The sequence below is a fragment of the Ailuropoda melanoleuca genome, chromosome 5 (genome assembly GCF_002007445.2).
Source record: "Ailuropoda melanoleuca isolate Jingjing chromosome 5, ASM200744v2, whole genome shotgun sequence".
In the NCBI taxonomy this organism is placed as follows: domain Eukaryota; kingdom Metazoa; phylum Chordata; class Mammalia; order Carnivora; family Ursidae; genus Ailuropoda; species Ailuropoda melanoleuca.
In genome coordinates, this window is record NC_048222.1 from 30362473 (window position 1) to 30377014 (window position 14542).

The 14542-nt window shown below is 56.1% G+C and overlaps 1 protein-coding gene across 9 annotated transcripts in view; it reads right to left on the reverse strand.

Moving 5' to 3' along the window:
- LOC100466223 (TUB like protein 1) overlaps positions 1–13024 on the reverse strand; it is a 33790-nt gene extending 20766 nt beyond the window's left edge. For 4 of the 9 annotated variants that reach the window (XM_034660598.1, XM_034660599.1, XM_034660596.1 and 1 more), the window contains exons 1-15: positions 12818–12913; positions 12647–12698; positions 12121–12247; positions 11715–11870; positions 11003–11125; positions 10127–10228; positions 9933–10052; positions 9499–9617; positions 9101–9214; positions 6967–6972; positions 6704–6874; positions 6398–6510; positions 5395–5509; positions 5219–5317; positions 2934–3105 (exon numbers count right to left, since the gene is read on the reverse strand). In XM_034660598.1, coding sequence (XP_034516489.1) covers positions 2934–3105; positions 5219–5317; positions 5395–5509; positions 6398–6510; positions 6704–6874; positions 6967–6972; positions 9101–9214; positions 9499–9617; positions 9933–10052; positions 10127–10228; positions 11003–11125; positions 11715–11870; positions 12121–12247; positions 12647–12698; positions 12818–12864 — 1636 coding nt within the window. In that variant the 5' untranslated portion in view covers positions 12865–12913. Of the gene's footprint in view, positions 1–1190; positions 1325–2933; positions 3106–5218; positions 5318–5394; positions 5510–6397; positions 6511–6703; positions 6875–6966; positions 6973–9100; positions 9215–9498; positions 9618–9932; positions 10053–10126; positions 10229–11002; positions 11126–11714; positions 11871–12120; positions 12248–12646; positions 12699–12817 lie in introns of those variants that run through there. The other 5 variants (XM_034660597.1, XM_034660604.1, XM_034660600.1 and 2 more) reach the window with 5 other exon arrangements.
- Positions 13025–14542: the final 1518 nt, after the last annotated feature.

Consider the following 14542-nt stretch of genomic DNA (forward strand, 5'->3'; position numbering starts at 1 on the left):
GGCCGCTCGGGGCCGCCCCCAGTCGGCGCTCTGGCTGCCCACCCCACGGCTTCGCGACCCGGGGCTGCTCCCGGCCTTCCCGCGCCTAAGCGCTCCCCTGCTCGCCTGCCTGTGCCACGCGCCCAACCTCTCCCTGCACGCCGGGCCTTACCCCACCTCCCCAGGATCCCACCAAAATTTGGGGCTTCGGCCTGGGCGGGGCCGAGGGCGGAGCTCCCGCCTAGCCGGCTGGACTCCCGTCGGGGTGCCGCGTCACGAAGAGCCCCGCGGAGCCGGAGCGCACGGGCCTTGGGGTTCCCTACCCACACCGCCCCCCCACCCCAGTCCCGAGCCGCCTAGGCGGAGCGCCCTCTCCCGCCGGAGAGCCCGCCCCCAACTCCCGGGGCCCCAGACCCCGCCCCGCCCTGGCGATTGCGCCCGCCCTGCCCGGACCCGGTTTGTCTGGTTCTCCCCGAGAGGCTTGTTTCTCGAATTTCTCCCTTTCCCCCTCTTCCCGGACCTCCGGGGCCCTCCCTCTCGGCCCGGGGCCCCCGCGGGGGGCGTCTCGACACCACGAGCCCGCCGAGTTTCGGTAGGACCGGCGCTGGGCGCGGGGGAGGGGACGCGGGAGCGCCCCGGGCCAGGGCGGGAGAGGGGTTGGGGGGTGGGGAGGCAGTCCTCCAGCCCGCCCTTCGGACCTCTCCCGCGCTCCGGACCCCTCCCGCCGCCTCGTTCTCGGCACGCGCTGAAGAGCCACTGCTTGCCGGGCCTGGGACGCGGCTTTATTGGGGATGTGGGCACCCGGTCTTCCTCCCGCATCACCTACCCCCTCTTCCGAGCCCGCCCCACTCCTCGGAGCCCTCGGACGATCCCGGAGGGGGTTAAAACAACACTGACTACTGCTCATGGACAGGAAGTGACTGGGGCGCGGGGTGGGGAAGGGGGGCGGCTGGTGAAGCGGCGCAGGCTAGCTCCGCGACCAGATGTGCGGCCCCCACTCCAGATGTTCTTCATCTGTCGGACCGCCGTCTGAGCTCCTCCCCTGCCTTGGCCTGTGCCAGGCTGGGGAGTGGATGGAGGTCACTCAGAGACAGTGAGGGGTCAGCCCCGGACTAGAGAGGAGTCTTCAGTGGGGGCTTTGGCGAGTGGACCCTGCAAGCCTCCACTGAATCCTTTCCCCGACCATTGGCGGGCGCTGGGGTCTGCTGGGGTCACTCGCAGGCCAGCTTCCCGTCGAAGCTGGAGAGGGCGATGGCGAAGGCCTGCAGGGCGCACAGCGGGTACCGGTAATCTAGGGTGAAGGCGTCTTCGGCCACGCGCCCGAACTGCAGTACGATGTAGTCGGCTATGGACACAGACAGGGATGGGGGAGCCCAAGACCTCCTGGGGTCCCGGTTCTGGCAGGCAGTGTCCTCAACTTCGGGAGAAGTCTCCCTTCTTTGCATTGGGGTCCTAATCCTCAGCCACCATCTCAATTATTCACCCTCCACCCATCCACCACTTCTTATCTGGCCCAACCCGCCCCACCTGCAGCTTGACTAGCCTTCTGACTGACTGTAAGCCCCTGAGGGCAGGGACCCTGCCTTATCTTCTGCCACCCTGGGCTATGTGTAAGACAGGCACTTAAATATAGGAACCTGTCACACTTCCCCCAGCCTAGAATCCTTTCCCAATGGCTCTGGCCTCATTCCTTCTTCCCATCCCCGGGCCCCAAGTCCCATCTTAGACTGCTAGGCTCCATCCCCTCACTAGCCCCCTGAGTCCCTACCTTATCGAGTGCCTCCACTCAGCCCCATCCCATATCTGGTCCAGGTTCCCAGCCCCAGTCCCAACACCTCCCCCCAGCATCCATAGGGACAGGAAGTTGCTAAAAATACCCCTGATCTCTGCCGACCAGGCTCCACCAGAAATGTGATCTGGAGAGCAGTTTTCCAAGGCCTTGGGACAGGTGACACTGGGGACACATCCCTAGGATGGCGTGGGGGATGGAGAAGTTGCTCAGTGTCAACTAATCCTGGGAACCTGGAGTCCCTTGGGAGATATCTTTCCATCCCAAAGTGGTAACCTCTCCCCCAGGCCTGTAACAGGGACATCTTTACTGAATTGTGTTCTGGGCATATCTTGTTTCCCTAACTCCTTGAGGGCAGGCCTTCGACCTTACTTGAGAGAGGACAATAGAGTAGGCATTCAGAGATGCTTGATTAATATTCCCTAGCCCTGCAAGGCAGCCATCTTGAAGGGGTTGGGAGCTGGGGCCCTGGAGCCAGACCACCTGGGTTCTCGCGCCAGCTCTACCTCTTATGGCTGTACGACCTTGGGCAAGTTACTTTGCCCCTCTATGCCTCAGTTTTCTCATCTGCCAAGTAGGGACAATAATAATACCTTCCTCAGGGATGGGGGGGGCAGGGTTGTTGAAAAGATTTAATGATTCAGTATGTGTGAAGTCCAGAGAACAGGGCCTACCACACAGAAAGCCCTGTGTGTCTGTGAAATAAATTTGGATGGCTGGTGGGACCTCCTGGAGTTGCTGAGGGGCTTTGAGGAAGGTGCCGCCCTCTCAGAGCCATAGCAGCCTCTTTGACCACACAGAGGTTGGGCTATCAGTGGTTTGGAAGCCCCCGCAGATTAACTCCCTTCAACACAGTCTTTCTTACCCAGAATATCCCAGTATCTCCCCTAGGCTCTGGTCAATGCTAGAAAGAAGGCCTGGGACAATGGGCCCCAAGACCCCTGCTTGGAATATCTGAGGCTCCTGGGAGCTTGGTGTCAGTGCCCCTGCAGGAGGGAGTAACCTTCCTGGATTTTCTGGCTCCAGCAATGAAGGACAGCTGTGTGTGTGTGTGTGTGTGTGTGTGTAAAAGAGAGTGAGGTGGTGGGGAAAGACCCGAGTGAGGGTCAGGGTCCTGGAAGTGGTGTGGTGGGGAACAGCCCAGCTTGGGCCCTCAGATACTCACGGTCATCGGCGTGGACAATCTGGAAGTTCTTGACTGAGGCTTGTGTGACTCGGCCTTGGAAGTTTAGGGTGTAGGAGCCGCTGTCTTCGTTCCACACAGGTGGCTTGTTGTGCAGCTCGATGAGGCTCTCCAGGGTCTTGTTCTGCCAGCGCACCAGCAACCCATCGCTGGCCTGGGGTGCCAAGGGGGAGTGTTAGGGAGAGGACAGTCAGGGGTGGCTGAGATATCTCAGGACCGAGGGGAAGGGGTCTGGGGACCCGTGCATGCCTTTGCACGTGTGTGCTGGTGTGCAGCCTGGACACTGACATCCATTTGGGGGATCCTTGAGAGCACGCTCGGTCTCTGCGGTATCCTTGGGGGCAGGGTGGACCGCTGTGAGAATGGGGTTTCACCATGGGATGCCGAAGTGGAGGGCTGGGAAGTAACATCTGGCACACAGGAGGTGCTCTGTGCCCTTGACACCCAAGGGGCCTTCAGAACAGCCACATGCTGGCAGCTGATCCCAAGGGTGCACCAGACATGCTAGGATGGACAAGGAGCTCACAGGTGTGCTTGGGGAAATGGACAGGTAAACAGTGGTTAAAATAAGACGTCTCGGGAGAGAGTTTCTCAAAGGAAGGAGTGGTGGCTCTGTGATAGCGCTCTCGAGCTCCTTCTCTCCTGAGTTCCCTCGGCACGGGTCATATTCATGTCTTAGAGTGAGTCCGCTCAAAAACGTGTCCTCCGAGAAGCCTTCCTGGCCCCACGTCTGGTTTCGAGGTCTTAGCTCTGTGTCTCCTGCCGCAACACCTTGCCCTTAACTATTCTCCCGCTACGCTGTAATAGGCAGAATTAGATACTTAAAGGGCAGGCATCGTATTATTGATGGCTCTGTGCCTCAGTTTCTCTCACAGCAGGGGCTTGTGAGGATTAAAGAATGGTGCAGGCATGTTAGGCATGCTATTCAGATCCGTTCCTGGCCCAGAGTAAATGCTCCATGAAGGTCGGATGGTTCTGATGGTTCTCGTCGATTTTGGATCTTCAGCGCCTGGCTTTATGAACGACTGTAGAATGAATGAACTGTGCAAAGGCGCAGAGTTACCCTGAGTGGCCCTGGGGAGTTCTTACGAAGCCCAAACGCACTCGGGAGGCACTGCCTCTGGAGCATTTGCGTGTTTATTCCAGGCCTGGAAGGAGCAACTGTGGGACCCGTGGCTCAACACTCCAGCCTTCCATGCCTCCTGGCCCGCGGGTTGGCCAGGCCTCTGATTACGGTGTGACTTGCCAGCATGGAAGGGTGTGTGATCAGCTGACGGGTGTTATTTTTCATTGTAAATGAGTCAAGTGACATCACTGCGGGCACGGAGCATGCCAGTCACCCTGTCTCTGCAATCCCGGGCTCACGGACCTGCGGTGCTGAGGAGCAGAGCAAGGGACTGACACTGGAGAAGGCCACCTCTCCCGGGCCACCTCTCCATCTTACCCTAGACCTCACACACACACACACACACACACATATACACACACAAACAAGTAACCTTTGCTTTTTAAAATAAAAGGCAAATCAAGTCACTCCCAAAAACCCTGCTGTGGCTTCCTGTTTCTCCAAGTACAAACCAGTTATACGGGCCCTATCTGCAACTCAACTGCTCACCTCTCACCTCAAACCCACCAGGCACCATCCTGCCTCAGGGCCTTTGCACTGGCTCTTCCCTCTGCCTGGATGCTCTTTCTCCAGATATCTGCAGGCTTGCTCCCTCACCTCCTTCAGGTCTTTGCTTAAACATCACCTTCTCAATGAGGTCTACTCCAACTCCTTCTTTCTTCCATACTGTTTAGCACTTTCTAACATACTCCGCAACTTATTATTTATCACAATTATTGTCTACGGTCCATCTCCTCCCCTAGAATTCCAGCTTCATGAGGGCAGATCTTTTTTACTCACTGATGTCTTGCAGTTGCCTAGAACAATACTCAGCACTCATTATACACTGAATGCATATAATACAATATACACATTTTACAGTTCACTCAGTGAATGAATATGTGAATGGATGATTTGGTGTAAACTGGAAAAAAAAAATCCTCATTGTATTTGTTTCAGTGAATTCAATTACAAACACCCCTAATTCATCCCACAAGTTTCCAGAATGAATTTGTGACACAGGGCGATGAGTGTGCTCGAGAAGTTGGGTATGGGCAACCTGAGCCCCTGCCCCCCAGCTCCCCAGGAGTGGGTCATGAGTGGGTCACAGAGGAGCAGGACCCTCAGGAAGAGGCATCAGGGAGGTCGGTGCTGGGCTCACATTTCGCGGCCGGATGGGGACCCTCTCGTTGTCCGTGTTCATGCCAGGAATGATGACCGTCATGCGCCGGGGACCTCGGAAGCCCAGGACGTTGGTTTCCTGGGAGGGAGATGCCTGTTAGGCCGGGCCCTGCGAAGGGGTGGGTCCCGCCAGGGGGCCCAGGGGGGTGTGCTCACATAGATCACAGCGGCCAGCTCCTGCCGAAGGCTCCCCACATCAGTGCTCCCTCCTGCACGGTGCGGGTTCTGCCCGTTGTCAAAGACGGTAAAGCGGTTGCCCAGGAGATTGGACCTGTAAGCAGGTGGAGTTGGGGGCCGGGCTGGGGGGATTCCACACCCCTGCTCCAAGACCCTTCCTCACAGCCAGGCAGTTTGGAGAGCTTCCTATGTCAAGGGTGTGGGTGTCTTAGGACAGAGCAACTCCTGTCCCCTGCCCCAGGTGCCCCTCATGAGGTCTTTTTAAAAGCTGGATCTGGAAGGACACTGGGAAGCCTTCAGATCTCAGCTCCATCTCTTACTGCGTGACCCTAGGCAGGCCAAACTCTCTGAGCCTCAACTTCCCCCTCTGTAAAATGGGCCTAATAATGGTATTTACCTCACTTGGTCAATAAGGGGACTAAATGGATTCATATTTGGAAGTTAGAACTATGCCTGACACATAAGTAGGCCTTACGTAAGTGGTTGTTAAATACATAAATATAAGAAATAAGGCCTGACTCGGGGGTTCCCCTTCCCCTTACCTCTCAGATGCACAGTGAGGATTAGATGAGATATATGGGGAGACACAGCACAGGGTAGGTGCTGGATATTTGTTTATTCATTCACTTGGTAGATGCTTTATTGAGTTGCTACTATGTACCAGGGGCTGGGAATCCAACCATGAATGAGACGGGCATGGTCCTGCCCTCATGGACCTCATGAACCTATGTCAAGTGAGGGCCCTGGTCTAGCAGCACAGGTGTCACCTGGGGGCTTGTTAGAAATGAAGACTCTTGCCCCACACCCAGACCCAGTGAGCCATTTGAACAACACTTCCAAGTGATGTGTGCACATTCGAGTGTGGGAAGCCCTGGGGCAGGGGACGTTTCTAGAGTGCCCAATGTGGTGGACACTGCCAGGCCCAGGGAGATGGAAGTGACTCGCCGTGGCACTCTTGTGGCCCTGGGCCTCCCAGCCCCACCTCAGCTTCCCAATGAAATTCTCCCCTCCTCGGGAGAGATTGGTGGGGTCGCTGGAGATGAGGTAATTGGCCGTCTTGCTACGTTTCCGCTTCCTGCCAGCCAGGAGGAACACCTGGGGAGAGACGGCATACAGGTGAGGAGATGGGAGGAGAAGCCGGGTGAAGGAAGGAGGCCAGCAAGGGGAAACAGAAGGCCTGTTTGCGTTGGACTCCACCTGACCCCCATTTTGGCTCTAGCCACCACCACCCCCAGCCTGGGCCCTGGCACCTGCCCTTTCTCTCCCCTGCCACCTCCCCCCTACCCACCTTCTTCTCTGTGTCCAGATGCAGGAAGTAGGAGGGATACAGGCCCCGATCCATGCCCTTCTTGTCCCGGGTCAGCCTGCAGCGGACTGTCCGGCCCTGGGGGGCAGGGCGGAGCACAAACTCCTGGGGTTCATCCACTTCCACAGGTGGGGATGGGGCTCTCTCCTCCTTCTGGGTCGGGGCAGAGTGGGTATCAGCCCTCCCCTGCCCTCAGCAGGTCCCCAGTGCTGGGACACTCAGGCAGGGCAGGCAGGACAACTCACCGCTTTCTGTGTGGGAGGAGAGCACACAGGCCAGCTGCAGTGGACTGGGCCCCCCTCCCCGCACTTCCCCAGCAGCTCAGCAGGCCCTGCTAGGTGGCTCTGCGAAGCTCGGTGTTTCATTACTATTTTGCTTCACTTGTGGTGAAGAGCCTGGGACCTTGGGTTCAAACCCTGGTTTCACCACTAACTCTGTCATGTTTAACTTGAACCACACTGTGACTCAGTTTTTTCGTCTGAGAAAGGCAGAGGTTGGGGCTGGATACTCAGGAGAGACCTTACTTAATTTATATATTTAACAAACACTCATAGAAAGTCTGTCAATGCGCCGGGCATAGTTCTAAGTATCTTCCAAATATTAACAGATTTAATTCTCTTTGGGAACTACTGAAGTAGTTGTCCAATTTTACTGAAGAAGTTGAGGCTCAGAGAGGTTAAGCAATTTGCCCAAGTTCACACAGCTAGTAAGAAGTGGAACTGGGCTTAAAATGGTACCCAGCCTCCTGTTAGAGCCAGAGCCTTAGAAAGACCTTCCTTCACGTGGACACTGTGTCAAGGGGTGAACTGAGGTGGGGCCAAGGTTCTGAACTGCTGTATTAGAGAAGTATTAGCTCCTGCTATTATTACAGCATGCGGTAAATATCAATGACTGTAGGAGCCAACCTCCAAGATGAGCCCCTGTGACCCCTGGCTCCTGGTATTTACACCTCATATAGTCCCCTTCCGCGTGGTATCAGAGTTTGGTCTTTCTGACCAATGGAAAATAGCAGAAGTGATGGGGAGGGGTCACTTCTAAGGCCAGGTCATAAAAGATTTTGTGGCTTCTCCTTGCTGTCTCCCTTGGGCCGCTCTTGAGCCCTGGGGGAAGTTGGCTGCTGTGTCATTAGACCACTCAAGCCGCCCCATGGAGAGGGCTCCAGCCAACAACCAGGACCCTGAACCACTTTAGAAGTGCATCCTCTATTTCCAGCCAAGCTTTGGGAGTGACTGCAGACCCAGCTGATGTCTTGACTGCATTCTCGTGACAGACCCCGAGCCAGAAGTACCCTGCTAGGCCCCTTCTAGGTTCCTGACTTACAGAAACTAAGAAAAGAAATGTTGGTTGTTTTAAGGCACTGAGTTTTGGGGGTGGTTTGTCAGACGGCAATACAGAGGTAGGACAATGAATGAATGGATAAGCTTATCTTGCACATGGAAAAACTCCAAATCACAGTGTGGTTGCATTCCACCCTAGGGTGGTGTAGGCCCAGCCTGGTGACCCCACAGCTGCCCCTTTGGTTCTCCCAAGCCTGGTGCCCTCCACCCTCATGTTCTATCCCTCCTAAGAGGGGGAGCCAAGGTTGCAACCCCAACTTGCCCAAGAGGGAAGAGAAGGGACTGCCAGCCTGGGTGTGTGCTACATGGAGCCACTAAGAATCCCTGATATGCTGCGGTTGCCCATTTTTTCTGAGGGCAGGTTTGGGCTGCTTGTGAGGTGAGGCTGGTGTCCGTGAGCAGGCCCTTAGCCTGCGGGCAGGGGAGCATCTCTTCACTCTGCGCTGCTCCAGAAGAAACTTGGGAAACACAAGACTATGTTTGGAATGTGATGTGGAGAAAGCCAGAGCTTTACTCACACATTGCCACAGCTGTGAATTTCTAGGACCTACTGTATTGAAGGCAGCCCTGTGGTTATATTCCCTGCGGGAGATAAGAAACTGGCCTTTTGGTTTATATATCGGTATGTGGTGACTCTGGCTAATGTGAGTCAGTCCCCCAAGACCTGACCACTCCTGAACAAACTAATAAACCCACATGGCTCAGACCCTGGCCCTGCCCTCAGGGTGACTTCTCCACTCCTGGAAACCAATTTCTCGAAGACTTTCATCACTTTCTCTCTCCAGTTTGGCCCCCTCTCCTGCTTACTCCAGCTTGTGCATGTTGGTGCCTGAGTCCTATTTGTGAGGAAGAGCAATATTCAAAATAGTGAACCTATTCTGCCCTTGGAGATAGATGCTGGTGGGCCTGGAGGAGGATTCTGGAGGCCCCTGTCTGCCAGTGTTAACCCTTCAGCCGCCAGAAGGTTGGGCTGTCCCGGGTGGGGTAGCAGAAAGCACTTGGGGCCTCAGAGCAGTAGCGTGAAAATATTTTAACAACTCACACAATCAGCGAACACAATCTGCCTGTGCGTTCTACCTCTCTGGTACAGAGCATGGGTGTCTCTTCGTGTGGCCGCTGTGTGAGCCTCTCTGGGTCTGCTGGTCTGCTGGGTCTGCTGGTTAGGCCGCAAAGGGGAGGGCTTAGAGCCCAGATAACATCAGGCCCGCAGGGAGCCAATCCCAGCCTAGTGACCCCTCAACCGCCTTTTCTGTTCTCACAAGTCTGGTGCCCTTTGTCCTCCTATCGTGTCATCAGAGAGGGAGCCAAGATTCTAACCCCAAGCGATTCTATGGCCCCAGCCCCGCCGCCCCACGAGGTTCCATACTCTAGTCTCCCAAGCCCAGGCCCCTGCCACTGCTCCCTGAAGGGGCCTGGCCCCCTTCCCCTCTGGATCCCAACCTTTTTGCCTTTTCCTTTCGCTTTGCCCTTCTGATTGCTGTTCTTTGTCACCACGGCTGCCACTTCTTCCTCCTCTTCCTCGTCCTCCTTCCTCTCCTCTTCTGGGCCTTTGGAAGTGCCTGGGCGTGGAGGGGGCATTAGCCTGTGAACCTCTGACCCCGCGGAGCACTTCATGGTTTGCGAAGTACTTCTAACCCCCATGTTTTACTTGGACCCTCCCCACGACCCCAGGAGAGTAATCCCATATTACTATTATCAGAGACTCAGAAAGGCTAGGATACCTGCCTGAGGCCACACAACTATTTAAATGGGGATCAAGGTGCCCCTCGAGTCTTCTGACTCCAGAGCCCACTCCTTGGCCTACACGGCACTCTGGCTCCCCACCCCCAGGACTGCCTCTAGATGTCATCACACCCGAGGCCACTGCCACCTACCTTTCTTCTTCGGAGCTTTCTCAGTGGGGCCTTCTTCCCCAACCAGAAACATGGCTGCTGGAGTCTTCTTTCTCACCCTAGCTGGGCTCCCTGAGGGGTCCTCGTCAGCCTCCCCAGACCCTGTGTGTGTGGATGTGAAGGAGTCACACGCCACCCCACCCAGAGTCCCCTGTTCCTCGGGAGAACAGTCTCACCTTTCTTCTTCGTCTTTCTCAGCTTGGGCCCCTCCCCCGCTGGTGCCTCCTTCTTCTTAATGCGCAGAGGTTTGGCTGGGGGGACAGGGCTTCCCGTGTCCCCTGGAAATGGAGGTAGGGGTTAGACGAAGAGCCTTCCAACCCACTCGTCATTCCTTCAGTCCCCAGGGAGCCTGAAGGCCTGACAAGGACCCAGAGTCTGTCTTTTGCTCATACCATTTTAATCCTGAGTCCGTAAAGGGCTGGGCAAACACCAGGAGCTTAACAGGCGTTACAGAATGAGTGAATGAATGAATGAATGAATGAACTAACAAACGAACGCGAGGCCTTCTAACTGAGCCTCTGATTCCCAGTTCCCACCCCATCTCCCCCAGAAAACCTCCTCGGGCAGGTGCTATGGACAGCGCTCTCTGCCTCCCACAGAGGCCCGAGGTCCTAGCTACCTGTCCCCATTTAGACCAGACTGCGGTGCCTGTGGGGTGAGGTGCCCGGGCCAGAGAGCTGTGACAGCATTTGTTTCATTGACTGATTTTTACCGTAATCACTTTGATACTTCTATGAAAATTATAACAGTAATTCATATTGAGTTAAAAAAAAACATTAAAATATCACAAAGCTAAAATCGTCTGTCTTTCCTGGCTCACAGAGCCCCTGGGCGGGCAGTGGTGGGGACGGTGCCAGTGCCGGGAGCACATACTGATCTCTGTACTTAAGAACCATCAAGGGGAAGACACCAGAGAAAGAAACTCTTGCCTCCAGGCACGGGGTGCCTTTTTGATGTCTCAACTTTTTGATGTCTCCTGAGGCCTCCAAGCCCCTGAAGGACAGGGCTGGTTCTCCGAGTCTGTGTGCTCCCTCTGTACCATCAACACTCACCCTTCTGACCCTGGGCCTTGGCCCTCCGCTCCTTGATGCCGGCAGAAGTCTTCTCTCTAGGAGGCTTCTTGGGGGGCAGAGGGATTTTCTCTTTCTTTTCCTCCTCTTCCGCTTCCTCATCCTCTGTAGGTAGAAACTCCTCATAATGGGGGCTGGCGTGGCCCCGTTATCTGGGACCTGGTCCCCCCAGATTCCTGGGAAGTGGTAAATGGGAGGGGGAGGCTCCCCTTTTGGAACAGGAAGAGGAGGAGGAACACAGTTCCAGCACCTTCCTCAAACCCTGGGGGTGACCCCAAGGTGTTCAGGGGAGTGAGCTGGGGTTGGGGGAATGCGAGGGGCTTGGCCAGCCTGTTCTGGGGAGATGCCCTTCTCTGTAGAGCCTTCCTCCCTCTCTCCGGGACCCTCTCCTCACACACTCCTGCCTGTCTTGCAGCCCCCCGCCCCCCACCGCGCCTGCGTTGCGTCTCCCGCTCTGCTTCTCCCTGGCCTTGCCGTTTCTGACCTCCAGCCGGACCCATCTGGGCTACCTCTGGCCCCTAGCTGTAGTTTACGGCAAAACTCTTCACCGCTCCGTGCCTCAGTTTCCCCATCCGGAAAACGGAGTAAAGAACAATCGAATATGGTTTTTTTCTGGCTCAAAGAGAAGGGGAGGCTCTTCTCCCAAGTTTTCCGCCTCCCTGTCACCATTCCCGTCCTCCCGCCCCTGTCTCACCGTCCACTGCGTCCGGGGCTCGCGCTACCAGGAAGGTTTCCCGCGGGTCGCGCTTGGCCTCGGGGTCCCTGAGGAACTTGGCGTAGACGGTGTGCGGCGGCCGGGCCTCCGGCGGCTGCGAGGCCAACTCCTCCCCCGGCTTCCCCCTCCGCACGGCTGAGCCGAGAGGCCGGGGTCAGGCAAGGCCCGGCCCCCTCCTCCGACGGCGCCCGAGCCCCGGACGCTGCCCCGTCGGGCTCCTCTCCGTGGGGGACTCCCCTGAGTCTGCCACTCCTCCTCTGGTTTTCATACATCCCTCCCAGCCCCCACCCACTTCTACCCCGGCCGGCTCCCACCCCTCCAGTTCCCCCTTCTCTGCCTCCCTCAGAGCTCCAGGACTCTGCCGCACCCCTCCCGCGTCCCTCACCCTGGGGGGCGCCCCCGGGCTCGGCCCCCCGCCCGCCTCCAGGTCTCCGGGGCTTGGCTCCCTTAGGGCAGGGGGACTCGGGGGCCTCCGTCCTCTTCTTCCTTAACTTCTGCCCCTTGGCTGATCCCTGCGGGGTGGGGGTCAAGAGGAGGAAGAGGAAGGAAAGGGGGGGCTCTGAGGGCTGCCCATGACCCTCTAATCCCTTGAGCCGCCAGAAATAACCGCGGATTATCGGGAGGGGAACAGCAGCCTTCTTCTTGGAGTGGGGAAAGGTGCATGATGCATCACGGCCACGTCCAAGGTCCCAAAGTCCTAATTCCCCCCGGGGACATCCCATGCCCCTAAACACCCCTTTCCTCAAAAGAAAAAAAAAGAAAGAAAGAAAGAAAGAAAAGCAAAACTACAAGGAAGCAATCCCCGACGCTGCTGAGGGGGACACGTCCCACTCCCAGACCCCCTTCCCTGCGTGGGTTTACACGCAATGGGAGGCTCTCCCTGCCTCCTTTCCCAGCAGGGGGTGACACACCTGCTTGGGGCGCCGCTGGACCTCCGGGCTCTGGCCTTCCTCCTCATGTCCGCTGAGGGTAGCAAAGGAATCAGTCTGTCTTCCTCCACTTGACTGCCCCTTCCCAACCCTTCTACCTGGGTCCCCCAGGGTTCAGGTAGGTTGAGGTGGTGGTGGGGGGCGCTTCCGGACCTGTCCGAGGCCCACACCTCTCGGAGGGTGTCGTCCTGCAGCGGCATGGTGCGTGCGCCTGTCCGCGCCCCCTTCTCTGGCCACCCTGCGGCTCCAGGAGCCTCCTTGCCCTCCCGGGCTAATCCAGCTCAACTTCACCCCACCTCCCGCTGGCCAAGAGGGTGGAAGCACCGTGGGAGGTGCTCCTCTCCTGCCCACAAGCTCCCCTCCCCCCAGGTCCAGCCCACTGAGGGAAGAGACTGAACTCCCCAGTTCTCAGACCACCTGCAGCTGGAAGGATGCCACCACTGTGCCAGCCCCACCCTCCCCCACCCAGCTTCGGGTTGGAGGGGCCAATCCGTAATATGTCAGGGGTCAGTGGGATGTGGGAAGAGAAGATTAGATCAGATCCCGTACTTATCTTTATTTTTCATTAAATATAAGAACTAGGATTTACTGATATTTAGTATATATGGATCAACAGAAGCTGTGTATAGACAATACTTTATTGAGAAATATGCCTAATTATGGGTGTACACTTAAAGTTTTTTTTTTTTTTTACTGATAGGGAACATGCTTTTTTAAAAGTTTAGAGACCAGAGGGGTGCCTGGATGGCACAGTCGTTAAGCGTCTGCCTTTGGCTCAGGGTGTGATCCCAGAGTTCTGGGATCGAGTCCCACATCAGGCTCCTCCGCTGGAAGCCTGCTTCTTCCTCTCCCACTCCCCCTGCTTGTGTTCCCTCTCTCGCTGGCTGTCTCTCTGTCAAATAAATAAATAAAATCTTAAAAAAAAAAAGTTTAGAGACCAGAGATATAGTTTTGTTTTGTTTTGTTTTAAGCAATCTCTATGGCCAAGGTCGGGCTCAAACTCATGACCCCATTCACGTCCCACTCATGACCCAGAGATCAAGAGTCACGGGCTCCACCGACTGAGCCAGCCAGGTGCCCCCCGAGGGTATAGTGTTGATGTGGTTAGTATCATAGGAGACGTTTGGTTAAATGCTGAGGAAGCCCAGAGGAGGGTCCCACTCAGCTGTTCTAGAGGCTTCCTGAAGCCTGATCTAAAATTTGGAAGATGAATAGGGGTCCCACAGGCAAAAATAAACGTGGGATGGGGAACCTGGAAAGGGAACAAGATAAAGGCCTAGACATTGGAAACAGCCAGAAGTGTTCAAGGGTTTAACACAAGGAGGCAGGCAGTCACCTCACCCATGGGTCAGCCCGGAGCCCAAGACCTGAGCTCCGCCACTTAAGGCTGAACGCCCTTGGGTGACTTACTTAGCCCCTCTGAGCTTCCATTTCCTCATTTATAAAATGGGCTCGACCTGGTAAGTCTATTGTTCAGATTCATTGAGATGAGGGGGCGTCTGGGTGGCTCAGTCGGTTAAGCATCCCACTCTTGGTTTTGGCTCAGGTGGTGATGTCAGGGTCGTGAGTCCCAGCCCTGCATCGCGGCAGATTCAGTGAGATGACGGGGAAGGAGCATGCAGTGGGCGCTCAGTAGTTGGCAATTATGCGCCCCTTTTCACTGCACTCCCACTTCACCCCTGTCTCTCAGCATTTACAACACCACTTGATACATGAGCGGGGGTCATTTTTCTAACGAGTTAATGAGCGCATTTTTAATTTCATTCGATTCTCACGAGAGTCCAGTGAGATAGGCAGGGTAGAGATGATTATCTCCATTTTACAGACGGACACACTGAGGCTCAGGGAGGTGACATGAGTGCTTGGGGAGTGCTCAGT